Raw genomic sequence first — 21,796 nt, forward strand, 5'->3', positions numbered from 1 at the left:
ATACATTAGCAATGGCAACAAGTATATGGATTGTTTTTTTTTTGTTATGGCAAGAAGATATAACTGTCAAATGGCTTGCCTGTTTGACAGTTTAAACGTCAAAATCATATGAAAATTGTTATCAAGGGCTCGATAATTTTCAGTAAAAAAATATTCTTTAAATGAACATTCCTAATATCTTTGACCGTACTTCAAGCTCAAAATTTTAGGCAAATTCTCAGTGAGTGGAAAAATAAATCTACTGGTATAAGAATTAATTATGGTTAAATAAGGATTCGTTTGAAATCAGATCATCATCAAGACTAGTTTAGATCTTCTTCATTTTATTCAAGCTGTTAAAGTCGGTTCTTCTCTCATCAAGATGTCGACTGCTATGACTTTTGGGCAGAAGCAATTCATACCGACCCCACCAGAAAAAGGAAGTTTTCCACTTGATCATGAAGGAGTATGTAAGAAGAGCATGATGCGGTACCTTAATTGTTTATACGATAATAATAGTAACAATTCCTTATGTCGTTCAGAAGCTAAGGAATATTTGGCATGCAGAATGGAGAATAACTTAATGGCAAAAGAAAAATGGTCTAAGTTAGGATTTCCTGAAAGCAATGACCAAATAGAAGAAGAGAAGAAATAGAAGTTGTTATGGGGCTATAGTAGCCAAGGGACTTGAGAAGTGTTGTGATTGTTATATAATAAATGATTTAAATAGATATAATATAGTGCATTAATAAATTTTATACAGCAGATGTTTCTTATTATTCATCTTCATTATAAGAATAATACATTATAAAGAACCTTTATTTAAATATGATTACAAAGGATATGTCCAATCTACTTGATAAGTGATGACTGTTTTAATTTTAAATATATAGTTAGACATAACTTTTGATTTAAGATATTTGTGGATGAAAAGATGTCAATATGTTGTCACTCACAGAATATGCTTAGCTGTTGATTAGTAGAAAATGCTGCCTTGTTTTGATTTGGGGCGCATTCATATGAATCATGCCTAGGTCCTAAGACGTGTATATAAGAGAAGTATATACAACATTTGACCCAACTACCCTCACTATGTTATTAGTAAAGTAACTCTCTCTTGTTAACTATTTTAGATTGTTACATAAAATGTATACAGGTGTTATGAGTTTGAAGTATCACTACCACTCCCATATACCAAAATGGTAACATATTAACATCAATTGGTTGAAAATTGATGATTTTCTTTAGGCGCGGGACATATACAACCGGCGCGGCGCGCATCGGGCGCACTGCAGGCGCGCATCGGGCGCGCATCGGGCGCGCTGTCGGCGTGCATCGGGTGCGCTATTGGCATTTTGTATGAAATAATTTTGGAAAGGCGGCGCAACCGTGGCACAACCGTGGCGTGCCGTCTCGACGCCTGTCCAAAATTCTTTCATACAAAATGTATAAGAAGGACGTGGTGCAAAACAGATTCAAGAGGTGCGCTTATGGCACGCCCGCGCCCGCGCCGCTTGTGTTTGACCCGCGCATTAGAGACAAGTAGGTGATCAGCCTTCTGTGTCCTGCCAGACCGAGACATTTCTTTTTCTTCGCCTCCACCGGGAATCGAACCCAGGATCCCTCGGTTCTATGGTCACGCGTCAACCACTGTACCAAGGAGGCGGTCGTAAGTATATAAATATATTATAAAGAATAGAAAAAATTCGATCACGAGGCGGGATTCGAACCCGCGTTTCAGTTTTATGTGTCTAAGGGACACCACGCGCTATGTATTTTTCTTTTCTCTTTCATCTCTAGTTTATTGATACTCATATTATAAAGCTGAAGAGTTTGTTTGTATGAACGCGCTACTCTCAAGAAACATGGATCATATTGATTGAAAACTTATTTCATTTTTACTTATATAATTTATCGAGGAAGGCCTTAGGAAGGCTATAAAGGTTAGCTACCTATGCCATCACGCTATGCTAAGACCATTAGCACTGGAGCAATAGAACAGCTAAAAAATAATAATTAAGTGCTCTCAATTTCGCCATTTTTATGGCAGTGTTTAATTATTGTAAAAATATCGTATGGTGTGAAAGAAGCTTTAAATTAATAACAAGTAGGTTTAAAATATAATCAGTGTGTGTCTGTTTACACGTTATAAGGTAGAGAAGAAACGGTGAATAAGGAAGATCACATAGGATAGGCTTAGATTACAAAGGATAGGTTAAAGGCATATGAAAATTATCAAAATAAAAATCCAAATTTTTAAAATCTTATATTTCCCCTTAAATGTATAGTTATTTAGTACTTAAAAATTAGCAGTTACACATTGAGTAATATTCAATTACCTATTTTAAGGATTAAAAAAATTTTGAATTTATTTTATTGCCAATTACTTATGGCATTTTAATAAAAGTAAATATCACAGTTTTTATTAAATTATTAAGTGTGACCAATGATATTGTAAAAAACCTATTATAGTATTGCATGAGCGACTTAATAGAGGTAAAAAAATTGTTCTAAAAATGCGGACATTCTACTAAATGAATCCTATTCTTATAAAAATAAATATTATGAGAGCATTACCTAATTTTTGAATGGTGATTGCACAAAAAAAATATTACTTGATTATAAAATATTCATATAAACGCACATTTATGGCCTTATTAGGTATCAAATATAAAATTTTCTAATCTAGAATGTATGAGTCAAACAGACAAATTATTATTATCAAAGTACAACTAGATATAGGTATTCTTTTTTATATCATATTATATGAATAGGTATTAAATAAATTGTTAGATTACTAATGTTGCTCCAGGCAACATTCTAATGTATTTATGATGAGTTCAAAAGACAACTACGACATACAAAAATCTCTTCTTAGTCGTGCACTCTTGACAGAGTGGTCGTGGTTATGGTGGTAAATACCTAATATGAATTTATTCTGTACAGGGACTATCTACCTATATAAAGCACCATATTCATTTGAAGAGCTCCACATTTACTCATCGACGGTTAAACATATTTTAAATCAATATTTTCCGGATCGCTTAGCTATAGTATATAAGTAGACGTATTATTGGTTCACTATATTAAAATATATACTTGTTACAATGTGGCACTTAATAGAATATTTAACTACAAATAATAACAAGCTGAGGATAAATGATTTTATAGATATCTTACTACTATAATTTGTCTTCACATTAAACATTGCACACAAAAAGCAATTATTTTATTAATCATATACACCAACGTGGAAAGTTAGTTTTAAACTGTATTCTATACGTATTAATATAGCTAAATAATATCTAGGTTGTATAATTTTTAATATACAAATTACTGAGTAAGTGTACCTCTAACCAGCATGAGTGATAATTTACATTTTTATTATAATTATATTGTATTATTCCTTTAAGACATGACAATCACATTAATATTATATATAAAAATATAAACTTACATAGATTATTAATAATTATATTGAATATATATTTTATAATAAACTATATAAGGCATTTTCGTGAATAAACGCTATTACACAGATTTGGTTTAATGGTTGCTATATATTGCAATTATTTCATTATGTATATACAAAGGTATCTATTGTTTATATTATAAATAATTAATCAGTTATTTTACAAATATGGTTGTATTTATAATTTTATATATTCTTTAACATAATTTAATAATATGACTCTAAATACTGACATCGATATACATTACGAACTTTACATCAGCTAAACAAATGGTGTTATGTACCTCACAGTTCATAAAAAAACAAGCACTCGATCATATTGAGATCAAAATGTACATATAAAACAAAATATTTCTTACCTACAATTATTCTAAAATATATATCTAATTAATGTGGGCATTTAATTTAATACTAATAAAAGGCAGTGTAGTGTTTGCGCATTTGTCATTAATCCTAGACCTAAACTCAGACAAAGTAACGATATGTACTTGTTATATCAGCCATATTATTATGCATTTCAATTTACGTGGCACACAAATTACAAAAGATATTTATATTTTATAAGTATTTGAAATAATTGCTAAGTATTAATACTAAAGCAGAGAGACAAGTGTAGACGTTGAAAGTGTGAAGTGACGCTGAGCTCGGCGATCGAAGGGTGGAGCCGGGCGAAGGAAGTGCCCGGAATGGCGCCCGCCGACCCGCTCGCTCCGCGGGACACGCCATCCAGAACTGAGCTGAAGGATACTGCTTGTCATGTTCCACTCGCATCTGAAGATCGTTAAATTTCCAAAAGCCTTTTCCCTTGAAGAAATAAGTTTTTCCTGAAAATAATAAAATTATATAAATTAATTTGCCGGAGAAAAAGATATTTCTGATTTTAATTAAGTGTATGATATTTACCATCTTTCCATTGAAATACACTGTCGATATTATATCCAACGCCTTTCCACATTGCCATGTCTCTGGGGTAGTCTAATTCAACACGTCCGATGTCTTCATCAAACCTGAAATAATTGATAAATAGGATTAAGTACCAGAATTTAAAACTGTAACTGTAATTAATAAAGTTATAATAGGTACACTTACTTCCAATACATAGAACCACTGTAAAAATATGTTTTTCCATTATGTCCCCAAACCATAGCAGCATCTAACTTCTCCAAACTTTCTGGTAAACCAAGCTGAACTAATTTCTTGGGATATCCTGGCATTAGATATTGCGAGTCGAATAGGTACAATTCTTTACCTAATGATAAAAATAAAAGAAGAATTAAAATTGATGAAAATATGAAAGCATCTACCTATTTAAATTATATGTCTCAAAGCCCTTGATATCATAAAAGCTTAATTTACTTACCAACAAATATCGCGATCTTTCGGTCCGGTCTTTCATAAACAGCATCAACATGAGTTAAGTTCTTTGGAAGAACGGACCACATTCGCGAAATTTCTATCGGATATCCTGGATATCTTCCATTTGCACCGATTCTCCAGTGATACTAAAAGGGACGATTAAAATATAATTTCAAATAAATAATAAATGCAAACAATTTTACGATTAGTTAAAAATACTCACTCTATTTTTAAATATAAACAGTTCTCCTCGAATCAAACTAACGGCATCGTAGCTGGTATCACATGTGTCAGGTTTATCAGATGGAGGAGGTTTTGTAGTGGTAGTTTTCACAGGATAATATGGTTTCTTTTTAGGGTGATCTTGAGCAGGATCAGTGGGATAGTTTGGACGAGGATGTGTAGGATATTCTGGCCTTACATGGGGATAACGAGGTCTGTATGTTGTAGCATGCGTCGTAGTTTCTGTACGTGGGTAATGGTTGTGTGTCCTTCTAGGATGTTCTTCAGTATTGTTGTGCCTACGATCCGGGTAGTGCGGCCTCTCTGGGTACGAGGGATTTGACCTATCTGGGTAGTTGGGACGCTCGGGATAGTATGGATATCTACTTGGAGGACGGGGATATTGGGGTGTGTACGGCCGATGGTTCGGATGTCTTTCAGGATGGTGATGGTAGATATATGGGCGCCTCGTCGTCGTTGTTGTAGTAGTAGTTGTTGTTGTTGACGTCGTAGTTGGCGGTGGAGTTTCCACTGGACGGTAATAAGGTATCTTTGCCCATGTCCGCTTGACCTTGGGGCCTGAAATAAAATTGCAACGTAAAGTAAAGATTAAGGAGATCACTATGATAAACATTTATATTGTGGTTTGGTTTTGTTAAACTTACCGTACATTTGCTGTATACCGTTGCGGTCATCTTCTGGTAAAACGAAATTAGGCTGGATACCCTGGTACCATGGAAACATTAGAGCGCCTTTAACAGAGCTGTGACTGAGGCCAAGCGAATGTCCAAATTCATGGGCGGCCACAGCGAACAACGAGGTACCTGGCAAAATATTGTTTTTGTTAAATATTAACTTTAGCAAATTGTATTTGTATTTAAAATCTTATCATAATTATAATGTAAACATCTCAAAGTAATGTTTAAATTTTAGACCATCAATACCGATTTATTCTGTATAGGTATGTACTATGTAACTATAGAAGTAGGTAGGTAGGTAGGTAGGTAAGCAGCAACCACGCCTAGCCATTTGCATGTCAAACCGTAGCTGACCGCGACATGCTCATTTCCGAACATCGAACTTTGCACGGAAAAACTACTTTTGACAGTTAATTAACTAACTAGCACTATAACTCCATAGTCCGATACAAACTGAACAACTAGCTGACATTTGTTTCCGTACACTTTTATTATCATATATTCAGTTGAAATATTGTTATACACAACACACAAGAAAGTAAACGTTAAACTTAATACCGAAACTGAACTGAAATCCTTTTACGTAAGCAGGTATTGATAACAGGAAATATCAATATTGTTTTACTAACAAACACGATTATGGTAGGGTTTCAATTAGTGTGTATTAGCTGTTTACAGAGCTTAGGGAACACGTGTGCATCGATTTAAGCTGTGCACATGTATAGGATTATCGGGAATATAACTGAGAATAGGCCGCTTTTCAACATACGTGTTGCTTATTACCATGTCGTAATGGAAAGAAATTATTTTTGGTAGTACCTAAGTAATCAGTTTCATTTCTAAAACGCTTTAAAATTTTAATAATGATCATATTGATCTTTTTCATTTTACCTATAAAGTAACCGCTTAACAATATAATTATATCAAAAGCTCAGACTACCAAAAGAATTTCTGTTCATAATGTTACGCAAATTCACCTGAAAAACGGGTACATTTGATAGAATGATCCTTTTTACCTTCTTCGTCATCATTTTTGGGTTGCAGTAACCACAGTTCCTCGTCATCGAAGTGTGCATCTCCTCCGCGCCCTGTTCCAGGAAAAAACGCATGCGCAAGAATTGAGCCGCGTCCATCGAATGGATATGCGTCGTCATGGAAACGTCTGTAAAAAAATTCATGAATATACATCTAGTAAACACTATTTTAAATTTCATAAAAACCAATTATTAATACTATTTTGTATTTTTTTACTATATTATATATTGTTATTATTTATTAGGTGTATAAAGTTAATTACTAAATCTAATACATAGACTTATAATGAGAATAGTTGGTCTAGAGTAATATATTCATTCCGCAACAAACAAGTGTGGACGAGCGTAGGTACAGAGCAATCAAACTTGTCTCCCCGGGGTTTTGACTGACACTAACCACCTAATCATTTTTGCCGTGACAAAACAACGAAAGACCTCGTTCTACGTTATGAATATTTTGTAGGGATATTGCTAGTGTTATTGATTTTTGTGACTATGACAGATTGAGTAGGTGCAATTTTGTAATTTTTATACATGTATTCCTGAGATTTGGTAGAATTTTAAATGTATGAAAGAGCAAAATATTGTGACATAATTTATGAAATAAATTGATTTCATTATACCCATTAACAGCGCGAGCTTTCGTAAAATATTAAAATATTATGCTCGGGAATGTTTTAAATTGTTTTAAACTTTGTGTGTGATACATGCGTTTCTCCAAAAACGTTAAAATGAGGAAGTCCCGCGTTGACATAAGGCCATCAAATATAATGGTTTCGAAATGGAAAGTTTCCGAGTCGGGGATGATTTATTACGCTCCACTTCAATTGCCGATGAGAAGCGCTTGTATAATACCCAAATGGTTTTATATGCATATCAAATGTTTTACTGTATTTAAATCTATTATATGTATTAAATAATATTAGATTTTTATGATTAATTATTTAATAAATTTAATATGCCCAAGAATAAAAAAAGCTTTAAGAAAAAAAAAAAATTAAAGCTGCCCAGAAGCTGCTGCTAGATAGTCGAACTTTGCCAATTGACCTGTATCAGCTACTATTTGGATATTTACAGTATGTACTATGTAGTAATCATGAAGTAAAGTGATAAGTATTAAATTATTCTTAAACTATAACATTTACCTACTTTACAATAAATATTTATCAATGTAATATAAAATGAATAAATGTTTTAAATAGATAAAGATATTAGATTCACATTGAGTAATTGCATGCATGCCACTTGCAAGTTTCAGAACGCAGTTAACTTGCATATATGCCTTATTACTCGAGTAATATTACATTTATGAGAGCAGTAAATCTTGTAGATACATTGAGCAGTGCTGTGCTTTCTGTGTTCACTGTTAAATGTTCATTGGAGCGAATAAACTCAAGGAGGTTAACAACTAATGTGGAAATTATGGGTGAACGACTATGGAATTAATGAGAATGGTTTTTAATTAACATATAAAAGGTTTTGTTAACAATTTTAATATTATGGTAGCTTTTATTACATTTCATAAAGTTGTTCTTTTAACGAACGGGTGTTATTCTTTTTGATCAATGTTGGGGGGTCGCGAATATGAATATTTACATCAAGTATAGTTGTAAAATGATATATCTATTATCATAAAATTATACAAATTGTATATAAGTAATAGAAAAATGCTTCTGTGTCTGTATGAATAAATAAGGTAATCAGTGTAACTATTGTGTAGAATAAGGTATTACAATAATCGGTAGTTAAAAACCTATAATGCCCATAAAAGTTGGTACTGCAAGTTTGCAACGACGCAATATGGCGGTCGCAATATTTCCTCGTTTGTGGTTTTTGTTGACGGTACTTTCTCATATCGTCGTCAACGGTGATCTAATAAGGGAAACTTTGCCCGCCGCTCATTCGACATGCAACTCTCGACTTTAGTTCACGATGTTGTTATTTTTCGTAATATTTTTAAGTTTTACTTACTTCGAATAACATTTGATTAAGGCGGAGTTGGAACCTCAAAATTTCGTATGTTGAAAGGGATTTTAATTATAGAACTTTTAATGTTAAGATAGCTTTCGTAGCAGTGCTACGATATTCTACGAAGTTACGAATTGCATTAGAGAGAGATTGAGAATGTAATTAACTTTCAAAAAATTAAACAAAAATTAAATTAAAGAATATGAATCTCAAGAAGACGCCATAAATTAATTTCCATCAACGCAAAGCCTGATCCTTTTATAAAGCTCTATCGATAACAAGCGTAGGCACCATTACTTTTTTGTAATCATTTTCAAGTAAGATGTTTCCTTTCGAGAAGGTTCTCACGACGCAATTTGCCGTTTGTAGGACTATTAGATCAATAGCAAAGTGAGTTTGGCAAGTCACGTCGGTACTGTGAAAGTGAATCGTGAAGGTAAAGCTGCAGGTTGAAAAAGAAACGATCGACTAAGGTAGTGTTTGCTAACCATTGTTATATTCAAAGGAGTTTTTCAAGGTTCATTGGAAGTATATTGTAAATCTCTCTAAACATATTATAATATAATGATTGTGTTATTTTTTTATTATTTTTATTTCGTAACAATAAAACGCTGTTAACGTTGAAGTGAATAATTAAGTATTTTATTATGCTTGTTAATGAACTATAATGACTTGTATTAGAAAAATAATTAAATGAGTGTTATACTTGTATTGTTGTTAAAAATAATTTTGTGCCTTGGATGATATGATGGTTGTTACATTTAGTTAGATATATGTTTATGGCATAACTTTTGAATTAAAGATGAAATGTGTAGATTTTTTCTTAACGTCGCTACGTTATATTGTCCGTAGCTTATTGTGATGCCTCGCACGAGATCTCGCAAATCCCCTTAAAATGGATAGGACGTGTCTCCAAATCCGTGCTTGATTATTATTTATTATCAGCGCAATAAATCAAGAAGCGAATTTAAGACTGCTCTAAGATGTTTTGTATTAATTCTTATAACACGACTTATGGAATGTTTTCGTCATTAATTTTATTTTAACTTTTTATTTCGACTATTAGTAATAAGTGGCTATTATTAGGTGTCACTAAAGCTTAGAAACAAGGTATACAGTGTATGGAAATTGAAAAGCATCAATAAAAGTCTTACTTAGCGAACGACACCACGATGTCCGCGTCGTCTGAGTTGACCTCCGTGAAGGTGAGTCTCGACGCCTGCTCCCACACGTCGAGGGCTCGCGCCAGCACGCTCCTGGTACCGTGCGGGTCCAGCTGGGAGGGGCGCCGGCTTTGAGATAAACTGTGGACAAAAATATGACAAAAATGGATATTTAATATTTTGCTATACTCTACAACTATTCTTTATGATTTCTATTCATGAAATTAATTAAATTTATTGCGCAGCTTTCATAACTTACTCACATCATTTTATGTGTCAATAAATGTTACGTTAAGTTCTACAAATATCAATTTTATAAGGAAGGATTTAATTAGAAAGTTTAATTAAAATATGTAGATAACGTTTATTAAGACCAAAAAAATCATCCCCACTTATATAGTAACACCAGAGATAAAATGTAAATTAAAATGCCTAGTCGCTTTAATTGAAAGCAAAGCTTATGTATACTTTATTAGCAGTATTTAAGCAGAAATTGTTCGTAATAGAATAATCTCATTGCACACCATTTTGTCGACTCAGACGTGTTTAACGCAGGCTGCGCTTATTACATTGGATTTATGCGTTGTCATGTCCAGAAAGCGACTTCATTAGTCCTGCACGCAATTTTAATCAGAGAACTAACACAATTACTAATCTCAATTACATTAATTATTCATGTATTGTTAAGGTTATGCTATCCATAAAACGGGTTGAGTCTACAATCGTCCATTTTAACAATGCGAGATTTAAAGATAAAACAACAAAATATTAATAAATATTATTATGACTTAAATAAACAAACTGAAAATTGATTCAGTTGCATAATTCCATATAGAAAAACTTTTAAATGCATACAATAACAAAATGCGACACTCTTTTCAGAATTAATATGAAGTTCATTTTCGCGTGACACGTTTTGTCGTATAAAATATCGTTTTCGCAGGTAATTAAAACTAACCAACATGGACTCTGACCGTTGCTGCTGTTAATTATTATTTCAATAACGTTATTAGGGGTCACAGGGGAAATATGGGACAGTCTATGTACGATACTGAATTTTCATTTGTGTCAGTATAATTTTAAGTGATGTTTAAATAATATGTAATCGAGTCATATAATGAAATATTTTGGTATCAGGGTACAGTTGATGAAAACCGCTCTAAAATTATTGCTACTACAACATGGTTCGTTATTTTGCACTATAACAGACAAGTTGTTAATTGCACCCCTTTGATGAAATTTGCAACCGCATTTTCAACTCAATGTTTTAATGTCACGCGGAAACAATGGATGTGGTTAAATGCAGAATAAGTTATGGCTCATTTTAATTTGGTACATAAATCTTTCTATACAAAAAGGTCAATGAACCTAGATTTAGATCTATGTTCAGTATTAAGATAGTGTTTTAAACTTGGTATATAAACAAGCAACTAGTAGAGTTTATATTAATTGTAAAATAAAAATTATAAGTTGGAAGTTGGAATAACATAATAACAAGAAACGAAAGAATGTAAGAAAAAGTTTCAAAACAAAATTGCCTTCTTGTATTGTTTGCGAAAAACAAAAGTCTTTCTACTCGAAAACGTGAGTAACCCTTAAAGTTAGCGAGTGGTTTCGAGGGACTTCCTGGCACGTTATGGCGATTTCGAGTTATGGGTAAACAGAAGCCTTCAGTTTCCAACTTAAAGGGTGAATGTTGAAACACGTGATCAACGCAGGAGTGGGTTAGAGCACGTGCCCACGTGACGCAAGTGACGGCAAGTCTCTGACGGCTACCTTGTCGCTAAGCGACTCACAGTTATCGAGAAATTACAAATTAACGTAGTTCTTGATTGACTTCTCTCGATTGACGCAGAGTTCAATATAGACTTTAATGATGGAAACTTTAACAAAGTTTGTTATTAAGAAAAAGGTAAAGGGGTTTTTACATTCAAATCTTTTTGTTGAAATAAAGATTTTGAATAATGTTCTTTGGCACACAAAATGTCTATATTAGGATCGTTTATTACGCAGTATGCTGATTTATTGGTTATAAACTCACACAATGCGTATTCGATAATAACAGTGAAATGTTTCCGTATAATTTGGTAGAAGCGGACGGGCCCACGTTTATTGCACGAAATAATAAAACATGCGACATGACGACACAGCGACGACGTCTTCACGACGAAACGGACATAATCTCGTTACGATGTCATAACAAAGAGATTTGTAAGCATGAACTTTATGGTCTGTGTCCAACGAGCTAAAATTTAATTTTCTGAAATAATCTGTCAGCGTGCCATTAAAATTACTCTTCCGTACTCTCCGCCCTACACCGAGTTACATTTTATGTAGCGCCCAAGATGTTCAAACTTAAAAGTGGAGGAATAACACGAATAAAATATAATTTTATTTCTTACGTTAATTTGACGAGAGGAGAAAAGCGCCGAAGTATTGTATTTTACCACTTCTCTACACGAGTAAGATTTTTTTATTATGACAATTCATTTCACGATCGAAAGGGGAATTAGCATAAAAATAATAAAATGTCAGCGGGATGTAGTCCCCTGTGGCGTGCTAGGAACCTCCCGATACCAATCGCCTGTCAAAACGAATGTCAACCTCATGGACGTATGGACGTGCTATCTCATTTCGCGTAAGAATTGAAATGAGGTGATTGAAAATATCGATCGATTAGTATACAGAAAGAATAGACAGAAGATATATAGAATTGAAATATAAAACTTGGTTACATACTTTTTGAAACTTTATATTATAATTTATCAAATATTTTATATTGGATAGAATTTATCAATTAATCATATGCATATCTCTATTAGTCGTTGGATGCATAACTTTAAGTATTAACGCGAGGGCTATAACCATTGACTGCACCAAATTATACGTATGTAGGAGTATTTCATTGAAATCCTCGTCTCCCACGGCGACGCTGCACTCGCCTCGCGCCGTATATTGTAGATAAGCGACGTGGCAATAGGCATTGATGTGCACTGGGGACTCAATAGTAGTCTATCTCTCAATTCTTTGATGGAGAAAGGGATTTAATGCAACTCTTTCAATGAAGGATACGTTGCTCTCTAGACGATATCTCGATTTGAAATTATACTAATTTTCCATACGATGTAACTTCTTTGAATGCAATATGTCTGGCGGATGGACGAATAACGTCTATCATTTAAATTACTTCAAGTATGTAATAGTAATGATCAATTATTATAAATATATATTATCTGAGGAAACATAATTTTGAAATGGTTTTTTTTTATTTTATAATGAATGTGTTTGAAATTGATTGCCATATACATTTAGTATACTTACATGTGAAATTGAGCTAGAGTCGAGCAAAGGACAGGCAACAATGAAACGTGAAGGTGTCAGATCCTAATTGCCCTTTATCGACATGTTTCACTAATAGCTCCTTTGAATGTAGGCGGCCGAAGACCCCAGATGCTTCATGGAATTTATCGAATTTTCTTGAAATACGGTACGATATCTTTAGGTAAATACGTTACCTTTACTTTGATGTCAGGTATATTTTAATACAACTATTTTTTATCTATGTTTGTCGAAGGTAAAGATTAGAAATATATTATTTTTTCAACTACCAATGGTAACATAATATTAAAGCGCAAATTTTTCTTTTTAGGCCGACACTAGAACATATGAATTGGAGATATACGACGAGTTTGTACGTCTGGTCCAACGCTGGAAGGTAGAATTAAGCCGAGAGTAACTTTGTTATGACGTTAATAGCTTATTACCGCTCGCTCGCTACGTACGGACATTTTCCGCCATGGAATTGTTGCAAAATTGAAACGATATTAATTCAGTAACACGATTGCATTGGCGATCAGAGTTAGCACTTTTTGATATTCATAACCGTATCGTGACTGCGGTTCTGATTCGTGTCCAATATCGCAAAATATCAGTATTATAACAATGAAATGAAGCTGCGGTTCTGTACTGAATACAAGACAAACAGCGAATTTACGTGCCATTAAAAAAACAATGAAACCGCATGCTGTTTATTCGCAATTTTAAACAGTCGGTCATTTTGCGTTGATTTATATTTAATACGTTTCAATAAGCAATATTATTAAGTTGAATTATGTATGTAGTTCAGTGTTCATCGATACAGATGTTTATTTTTATTGGGAATATATTATGAACTGTAGTTCTGGTGTTTTAAATATAACGAATTCGTTTAAATTAAAATATAGAAAGATGGCTTGGAAAGGCGAGTAATAACTTTTTAAATTAAAGCACCGACGACGACGAGTGCAATATAAGTGGATATAGATAAGTTTCAAATGGTTATAGTCTTACATGAAGCATCGTGGGGATCTAGTTAAAGACACGGGTAGTTAGAACTTTTATATGAGTTGGCTCAACTGAAAGAGATATAATTGGAAACTTGAGGCGTCTGCTGTGAGAACCTTGAAGGGCGTGGCTGTGTAGAGCGGTAAAGATGAAAGAGTAAATTAATTTATCGATAATTTATTAATTTCATTATGATCTTGTGCTTGCAAAATAAATGAGATTTACATTCCAATTGTAATTTATAACTTATGCATAAATACGCTACAGTTAAGTATGACAATATTAAGAAGAGTGAGCTAGTAGTGTCATGGATGCTTAAGCTATTTGCTTCTTCATTTTCGCTGGTCATAAATTTGCAAAATTACTGTGAAAATATGCGGTTGGAACATCCCCAACTAGTCTTTACTTAAGACGCTCTTTTGTCGACAACATAGCTATTTAGAGAAAATAGTCGCATTACTTATATTTTCATTTTGTATAATATTTACTTCAGTTATTTTAAGAAAAATAGTTCTTTTTTCGCTAACTACTGTTAAATAAAATACATCCTATCCCACCACTATAATAATGCTATCTCTTAATTCAGGAAATGTTTTTCAAGAAAGTTAAAATATTAGCTAGATTAATTATAATAATTGATAGATTAAAAGTTAGAAACGATATTTTTATCCATTGCATTATCTATACTGATAATAAATTCATATAGAGTTTCTATGTACCAACCAGAAACTAATATTTTAGATTAAACTAAATTAATAATTTATAAAAAAATCTATGAATTAGATTATTTAAAATTATATATTCCTAAATAGGCACTTACATTGTCTGTTCGTTGTTTATTCTCCCATTACCCTATCCACTAAGTCAATGTTACTGTTTGATGTGACCGCTGATGCAGCCAGAGTGCGGAGTGTCAGGTTATTTTTACAGCTCCTTCGACATCCAGCGCTAAAAGCGTTTGTCTTGAATTGTTAAAGTGCCAATTCAAGTTTTAGAGCAAAGGGCGCAACTCAGAACGTTAGACACTGTAACAAAGTTTTGTCTCAGAAAAGAACTATCGTCGACTGCCATTTTCTATTCATTACTTTTAAGTTTTGTTGCACGATTGAGATTAGAAATGTTTTTTTTTGGATTTGGAAAACATTCGTATAAACTATAAACTTTAAGACAGTAAAGAACATACGAACATATTTGTTTATGATTTAGAAGACTTTCTATTAATACACGTTGGAGACAATTTGCTTTATAAATGAAATGAGATGAAATAAGCACACTAATCAGTATTCGAATGGCGTGAAGGCGGTCGATAGGTCGGAAATGACAAACCGATTAAGTCGTAGGTCTCTGCTTCCGCGCCCCGAGATATATCCGGCGGATTCAGGTGAAATAGCTTCCCGTGTCACTCTCGACGCATCGCAACAATGTCCAAGTAGGCCGATCAATTAGATTCAAGAACCGATGAAAAATAATCCCCCCATCGTCTACACTGAGTTTCAGCTCGCTTCATTAGAATTGAAATTCCCACGGTTCATTAGGATTCCCCGGAATTCTCGACGTTCATTAGAAATACTCTGGCGAAGTGGACCCGGGACGTAAATAAGTGATTAACGCAGTTGGGATTGTTTTCAGGGGCGCGCCGGTGCCAGCGCTGCAAGTCCGGGTAAACTCTTGATACATTTAAAATGAGTCTCGCTGCTCGCGTCACTAATTTTTCATGAGATTACTTATGCTTGAGATAGTTCTTACCTCCTTTTATAACGTATTTTTGTAAAATATTACCGAAGCCCGTTTATTAATATCCGTTTTTATCGTCGTTCGGTTGTCGGCGAGTTGAAAGCGTTGATCGTAGTTACTGGCACTTTTAAGCTGAATTTTATTACATTCCCTTGAAAGGAGGTAAACGTAATCCGCGTGGTACATCTATGCAAAATATGAAAGGTATATTTCAATATCGTCGCCGTCACCTCGAAGTGATTTTTCTTACTTTTTACACTAACTTATACATTTTCTTGAGATTAATTTTAGGTAATAAATCAAGCTTAGGAGCTGTTTTGTATACAATGTTTGTAGGTGGTTTTTCGTTGAAATGATAGTGCTTTATTTTTATAGACAGCAGAAAATTTTGTTCAGTTATAGGCGTATATAAATGTTTAATGTTAAAAAGAATAGTTAATTAAAAAATATTGATATCAATCATTTATCGATAGAATTACGTTTGTATTTTGAAATACTTGTAAGTATACTATGATATATAAACATAATAGATACTGCATAAACATAGTTATGTTTTTTACAACCATACTTGCAAGTTACTTTATACATAAGGTTTATGATATAATAATTTCTTCAATGCAGTAACTGCATTATTTTCCAAGTTAAAGTTGCTCGTTAATTCAGCTTTAAAGAATCAGTCTGTAAATCAAATCTGAACGTTACAAGATAGAACGACTTCTAGAACTTTGAACTTTTATATTTTTATTGCGGGCAGCGATACGATAATCCTGTTTTTACAATTTTCCAGTTCGTTCTAAGCTGGTGTTACGTAAAGGAGTATTATCTCGAGTGCAGGGTGCAAAGCTCTGGAGGACACTGCTCCGGGGTGCTTGCCCGCAAGCTCTTTGTTCTTTGGCTCTTGTTCTGTCCTAATATTTTACTACTGCCCTGATTGTTCTGCATGTATTGCAGCGTTTTTAATATTAAATGATGCAATAGTTGCGAACATTTTAGAACACGGTACTATTGGTACATTCTCAGTTAGAATTCAGGTGGCTCTTTCACATAATTGTTGCATTGGTTAATACGATTACGAGTACGATTAGTACGATTAGTACGACGAGTTAGTACGAGTATTTAAGAATACACAGATAAACCGGGCATTAGCTTTAGTTTTTAAAGTTAAAGTTTTTATTTTGTATACTAAAACAATTGTTGTTCACAACTTCATTTTCCGAATAAGATTTTCGGAAGAAGATTCAATAAACAAATGTTGTGATTCAATTATTTTTATGAAATCTACATGAAAGGTCAACGTTTGAACTAGGAGTGGTAGAGTTCAATCCAGAGGTCGCCGCAACGTCGGTAGGTACTCGGTCGTAGTCCCTCAGATATAGTACTATTGTTATGTGATATTATGCATTTGATATTATCTTGCTCTTTTATTTGTGAAACGAATCGTCTACCCTGAATGTTATTTTTCAATTTACATTTCATATAACTTCACTGATTCTACTTTATTTGCACAAATCATATATTATATTGTATCTTCTCGATATGGGTTTAAGTAGATTGTTTTGCAAAGTATGAGAGAAATAATTCATCCTGTAACGTACAGTGTAACGTTTAACTAAAATTTATCCTCATTTAACTTGAAACCATTAAATTCTGGAATGAAAATGTATGAAATGACCGAAGAATATTGTTTTAGGGTACTTCGTTTTTAACACGTATTCGTTAAGTTTTTCAGTTTGTAGGCGCCTGCTCAGCGATGTTATTTAAATTAAGTCCCACGTTTCAAAGCGAACCTCATTTGCGTTTACAAAAGTGCAGATCATATTTTTTCTTCAGTGTGTTCGAATTGAAAGCGGTGTAATATTCTTTTTTGTCTAGAAACGTGCGCCGCGCGAGGCACAAAGCCGCTCAGTTTTATATTCGATGCTTCACTCACGTGGAAAGGGAAGAAAAGAAATGTTAATTAGGAGCCACTGAGCAAAATTGATATCATCGAGAGCGGGCCTCGGACGTATTGTGAACGAAGTGCAACTTCAACGCTGGGCTTCATTTGAAAGTGATTAATTTTTGTAACACGTTTGTCCTTTTGACCTTTTCACATTTACACAACATAATGATAGATTAATTAATTATAAAATGAAGTTATTATTATAATCCTGATTGCTTGTAGCTGTAATTTATTGCCTGAGGGATTTTATTAACATTTTAATTTAGATAAAATTAGTTTTGAATTATGTGAAGCTAACGTGGAAATTATTCAATATACTGATAATGGTGTGCCATGCGTCGGTTACATCTCTACGTTATGCCAAACGAGCATGAAATGTACAACTCATTTACACACAACATGGTTGGCATATTTAGGCAGTGGACCGCGAGCGGCGAGCCACGGACGCAGTATTTGGCAGGGCCAGCGCTAACACAGCCGGCTCTCTAAACTAAACAACTCGTAAAAGTGTAAAAGTCGTAACGATAGCGGTAGAGAGCCGCCTAATATGAGCGGCGGCTGGAGCCGCGCCAGTAGCGCTCATTATCAGATGGGACATTCCGCGCAACCCCTTCGTTTTACGATTGGTCTCTAATTACAACGGTGCTCAAGGCGGCACGTTTTTTTGGTTCATATGAGTTCTGGATGGAATACATTGCCAAATAGATATTATATTTATCGGCCGCCAAACCGATTATGCATTTCGAATGCAACATATCGGTCGGTTCAGACTTCAGTAACAATTATATACTTGGAGCGAGGGATGAAAAAGTCTCGGGAATTTTGTCGAGAGTCGCAATAACGCCGTGTTCTGGTTTACGAGAGGATGCTGATAAAGCCTGGGCTAAGCGAACTGCGGGTCGCCTTACGACGTGTCGCCAATTTATGGTGTGCGATAAGCAGTTTGTTTAGCCTTAAACTACGAAGAGTTGCGAATGCAAAATCCCAAAATGGTAAATATTTTTCTTGTGAATAAATTTTCTTAGAAACGAAACATCAGTAGAGTAAAACAATTTCATTAAATAAATAGCAATTTCTCTTATCGGTTGTTATTTTGCTAATACTTGTGCATTTACGACCAATCGAAACTACGGATTTAGTTTCAATTGGTGACGCAATATTGCTCCGATAGGAGTGCACGGGATTACGGTCTAGATGAATTCTCCTGTAGACTGGTATTTCGGTCTAACCATAGTATATATAACACATTCAAGATGCTGGTTTGTATCCAATCGGCAGCGGAATAACTGGAATTACATGGAATCGATCGATGAATATTAGTATGCCACGCTTGTTCGCCACTGGAATGAGTTGGCATCACGTAGATTGATGTCCTTGCCACGTCAAAATGCAAATAGCACGAATACAATATTCCATCGAAAACTTGAAATGAAAAACATTTGTATTTCTTCATTATTAATAACTACTTCGGATAGTTGCGTATTTAATGCCGATAAGAAAATGTAGGTATATTAATATTATGTCGCTTGTTTTACACAAATGATTGAGTGGGTATTACATCAATATTATAAACCTATTTCAGAGGAAATCGCGCGATGAAAGATGGGATCTTTTTGTTGGTAATTCAAAATATAGAGCGTGACGAGCATAGAGAATGCGGGAGTAAATATAGCGCATAATCCAGCTATATTGATGTAGGGACAAGATATGAATTCGGGTATTGCGTAATTTGAGGTGCTTAATTAATTTACAATGCTATTATCATAATTATGTATATGAGGACTTCATAAACGTTATGATATCTTTAAAAATACTTGCTCGAAGAAGTTTTATAGTTTAAAGCATTAAATTAATATATAATTTAAAGGCGTGGTGTCCTGTCGCACTACAGGGTTTCGGGCAGCCCCTCACTGGGGACCGTCAACTCAATCTTGCCCCATTACGCGCGACAAATTGGAAAAATATTCAATTACACCACGCTTGCTATTGGATTATATCTAGGCAAATTACAATTTCGCTTTGGGGAAGTCACATTGCTTTAAGTAACTAAAACGCCGCGGGAGTCAATTAATTTACGTATGCGTTATCTTGGATTTTATCAATTTGTTCATCTAGTTAATAAATAAGAACTACACAACATTACAATCATCAAAGTCGGGAAAGGAGAAGAAAACCGTAAATCTTCGAACTGAAAAACATTGTCGTTTATACTGCACATAAATATTTGTGGCTATAGATAAACATGTTCACCAAATAAAATATAAAATATAATTATCCTGTATCGTTTGAAATAACTTTGCAGTTTTCTTATATAAAGACATTTTAACACTTTATTTCAGCAGTCACTGTAAACTAAGATTTACGCTAACCCTATCCTTTTACTTAAGTAATATTGCTATAAACGGGTTCCAGCGTTGTTGCTCCCTCGGCGAACGTTGAGCTGACCGGTATTCTCAATTTATTCAGGGCATGCAGCGACATACGTTTTGTTACTAAGACTCTACGTTAAATCTAATTCTTGACAATTGCGCTTCAGCATGTTTTAAGAAGTTTAGAAACTTTTCTTTCACAACAAATACAATTTGAAGTCGAAGACAACGTGATATCCCGTAGCTGAATAGTGTTATTTACAAAATGACAGTTTCGAATTCTGCGTACACTTATCTCGATTTCAATTTGGAAATATTAATAACAATAACAATTGTAATAAACTATAATAAGTGTTCATTTAAATTAATGAAAACGTGAATTTGTGAGCCAAGATAAGAATAAATGTTTTAGGCGCTTAATATTACTGTTTAGACGTCGATTATTCGAAGAAAAAAATAATAGGTGATTTTAAATAGTAAAGCAAGTGAGCGTAAAAATGACTTAGCTGTACGAGTAATTGGCAATTAATCACCGGCGTTTTCTATTTCAGCAGGCGACCATCGCAGTCGTCGTTAACGAGATTGAGACTACCGTGTGTGCTAATAACTGGATATAACATTTAATAGTTAAGAAGCGGAAAATGTACTGAAAGTGGTATAATAAAAACGTATTTATGACAATGTATCTATATTGTTGTCTATATGATATCTTTTAGAATAAATTAGTAGGGATACTATAAGTAAGAGAGCGGTGACTATAAGTAGGTTTATGACCATACAGGTAAAAATAAACCATAAAATAAACAAATTGGGTATTTAGAACGTGCGGAGTTGTTCACAAATCGGCGTTCCCTCGCCTCTCAGCACCCACTTTACACAGATCGCTATCTTTATAACGTAATTAAGCAAATTTCGAACTCGTCTCGCTCCATCTCCAAAATAATAAGAGTAAGAGCTTAGATAACCCGCGATTTAATGTAATTTCATGTTATTTTCCCATCTATCCTTCTTAATTGAGAAATTTATCGCGGCAATATCATTCGACGTGTGATATTGATTGCGATGTTCATTAAATTCTAGTAAATTTGAGGGCATATAATAAATACAATAACTATTTAAGTAATAAAGTCAAAACAATCGTATTATCTCTATATTGCGTGTTGTATAAAATCGTATTAAAAGAGAACAATAAACAAGACGCATGCTAACAAGCACTGATAAAATAATATATTGACAGAATACGTAGAAAATGTATGAATGTTGGGAATAACAAATCATTAATAATAGGAATATCGACGTTTCACAACACGATTGACGTCAAACGCTGTTTAAAGATGTGTCCAGCGGACAAATCGATCTTTTGAAGTGATTTATATCGATGTATTGGTTTATTCCAAACTGTTCGGGCTGAGCGAAGTGGATTGCACGACACCTTTCAAATAAATTGTCTTGAGACCGGCGAGACGGTAAACAACTATACCTCATGCAGATTCAACTAAAACACACCTTCTTTTCCTCAAGGACTCCTCGAATTGC

At 33.9% G+C, this 21,796-nt stretch overlaps 2 protein-coding genes across 4 annotated transcripts in view; one reads left to right on the plus strand and one right to left on the minus strand.

The window, feature by feature from the left end:
• The first annotated feature begins 93 nt into the window (after window positions 1–93).
• LOC149903491 (cytochrome c oxidase assembly protein COX19) lies at window positions 94–744 on the plus strand. Its single transcript, XM_090108921.1, has one exon. The coding sequence runs from the start codon at window positions 362–364 to the stop codon at window positions 632–634; it is 273 nt and encodes a 90-aa protein (XP_089965047.1). The 5' UTR covers window positions 94–361; the 3' UTR covers window positions 635–744.
• Window positions 745–2,243: 1,499 nt separating this feature from the next.
• LOC149903492 (matrix metalloproteinase-2-like) overlaps window positions 2,244–21,796 on the minus strand; it is a 120,498-nt gene continuing 100,945 nt past the window's right edge. For all 3 annotated transcript variants that reach the window (XM_090108829.1, XM_090108828.1, XM_090108830.1), the window contains exons 5-12: window positions 9,884–10,033; window positions 6,744–6,889; window positions 5,695–5,853; window positions 5,031–5,608; window positions 4,812–4,953; window positions 4,541–4,700; window positions 4,355–4,458; window positions 2,244–4,275 (exon numbers count right to left, since the gene is read on the minus strand). In XM_090108829.1, the coding sequence (XP_089964955.1) occupies window positions 4,010–4,275; window positions 4,355–4,458; window positions 4,541–4,700; window positions 4,812–4,953; window positions 5,031–5,608; window positions 5,695–5,853; window positions 6,744–6,889; window positions 9,884–10,033 (1,705 nt within the window). In that variant the 3' untranslated portion in view covers window positions 2,244–4,009. The remainder of the gene's footprint in view (window positions 4,276–4,354; window positions 4,459–4,540; window positions 4,701–4,811; window positions 4,954–5,030; window positions 5,609–5,694; window positions 5,854–6,743; window positions 6,890–9,883; window positions 10,034–21,796) is intronic.

This window comes from Colias eurytheme, chromosome 13 (assembly GCF_061535395.1).
Source record: "Colias eurytheme isolate Ceu_HAF_F1 chromosome 13, ilColEury1 Martin Lab GWU primary, whole genome shotgun sequence".
In the NCBI taxonomy this organism is placed as follows: domain Eukaryota; kingdom Metazoa; phylum Arthropoda; class Insecta; order Lepidoptera; family Pieridae; genus Colias; species Colias eurytheme.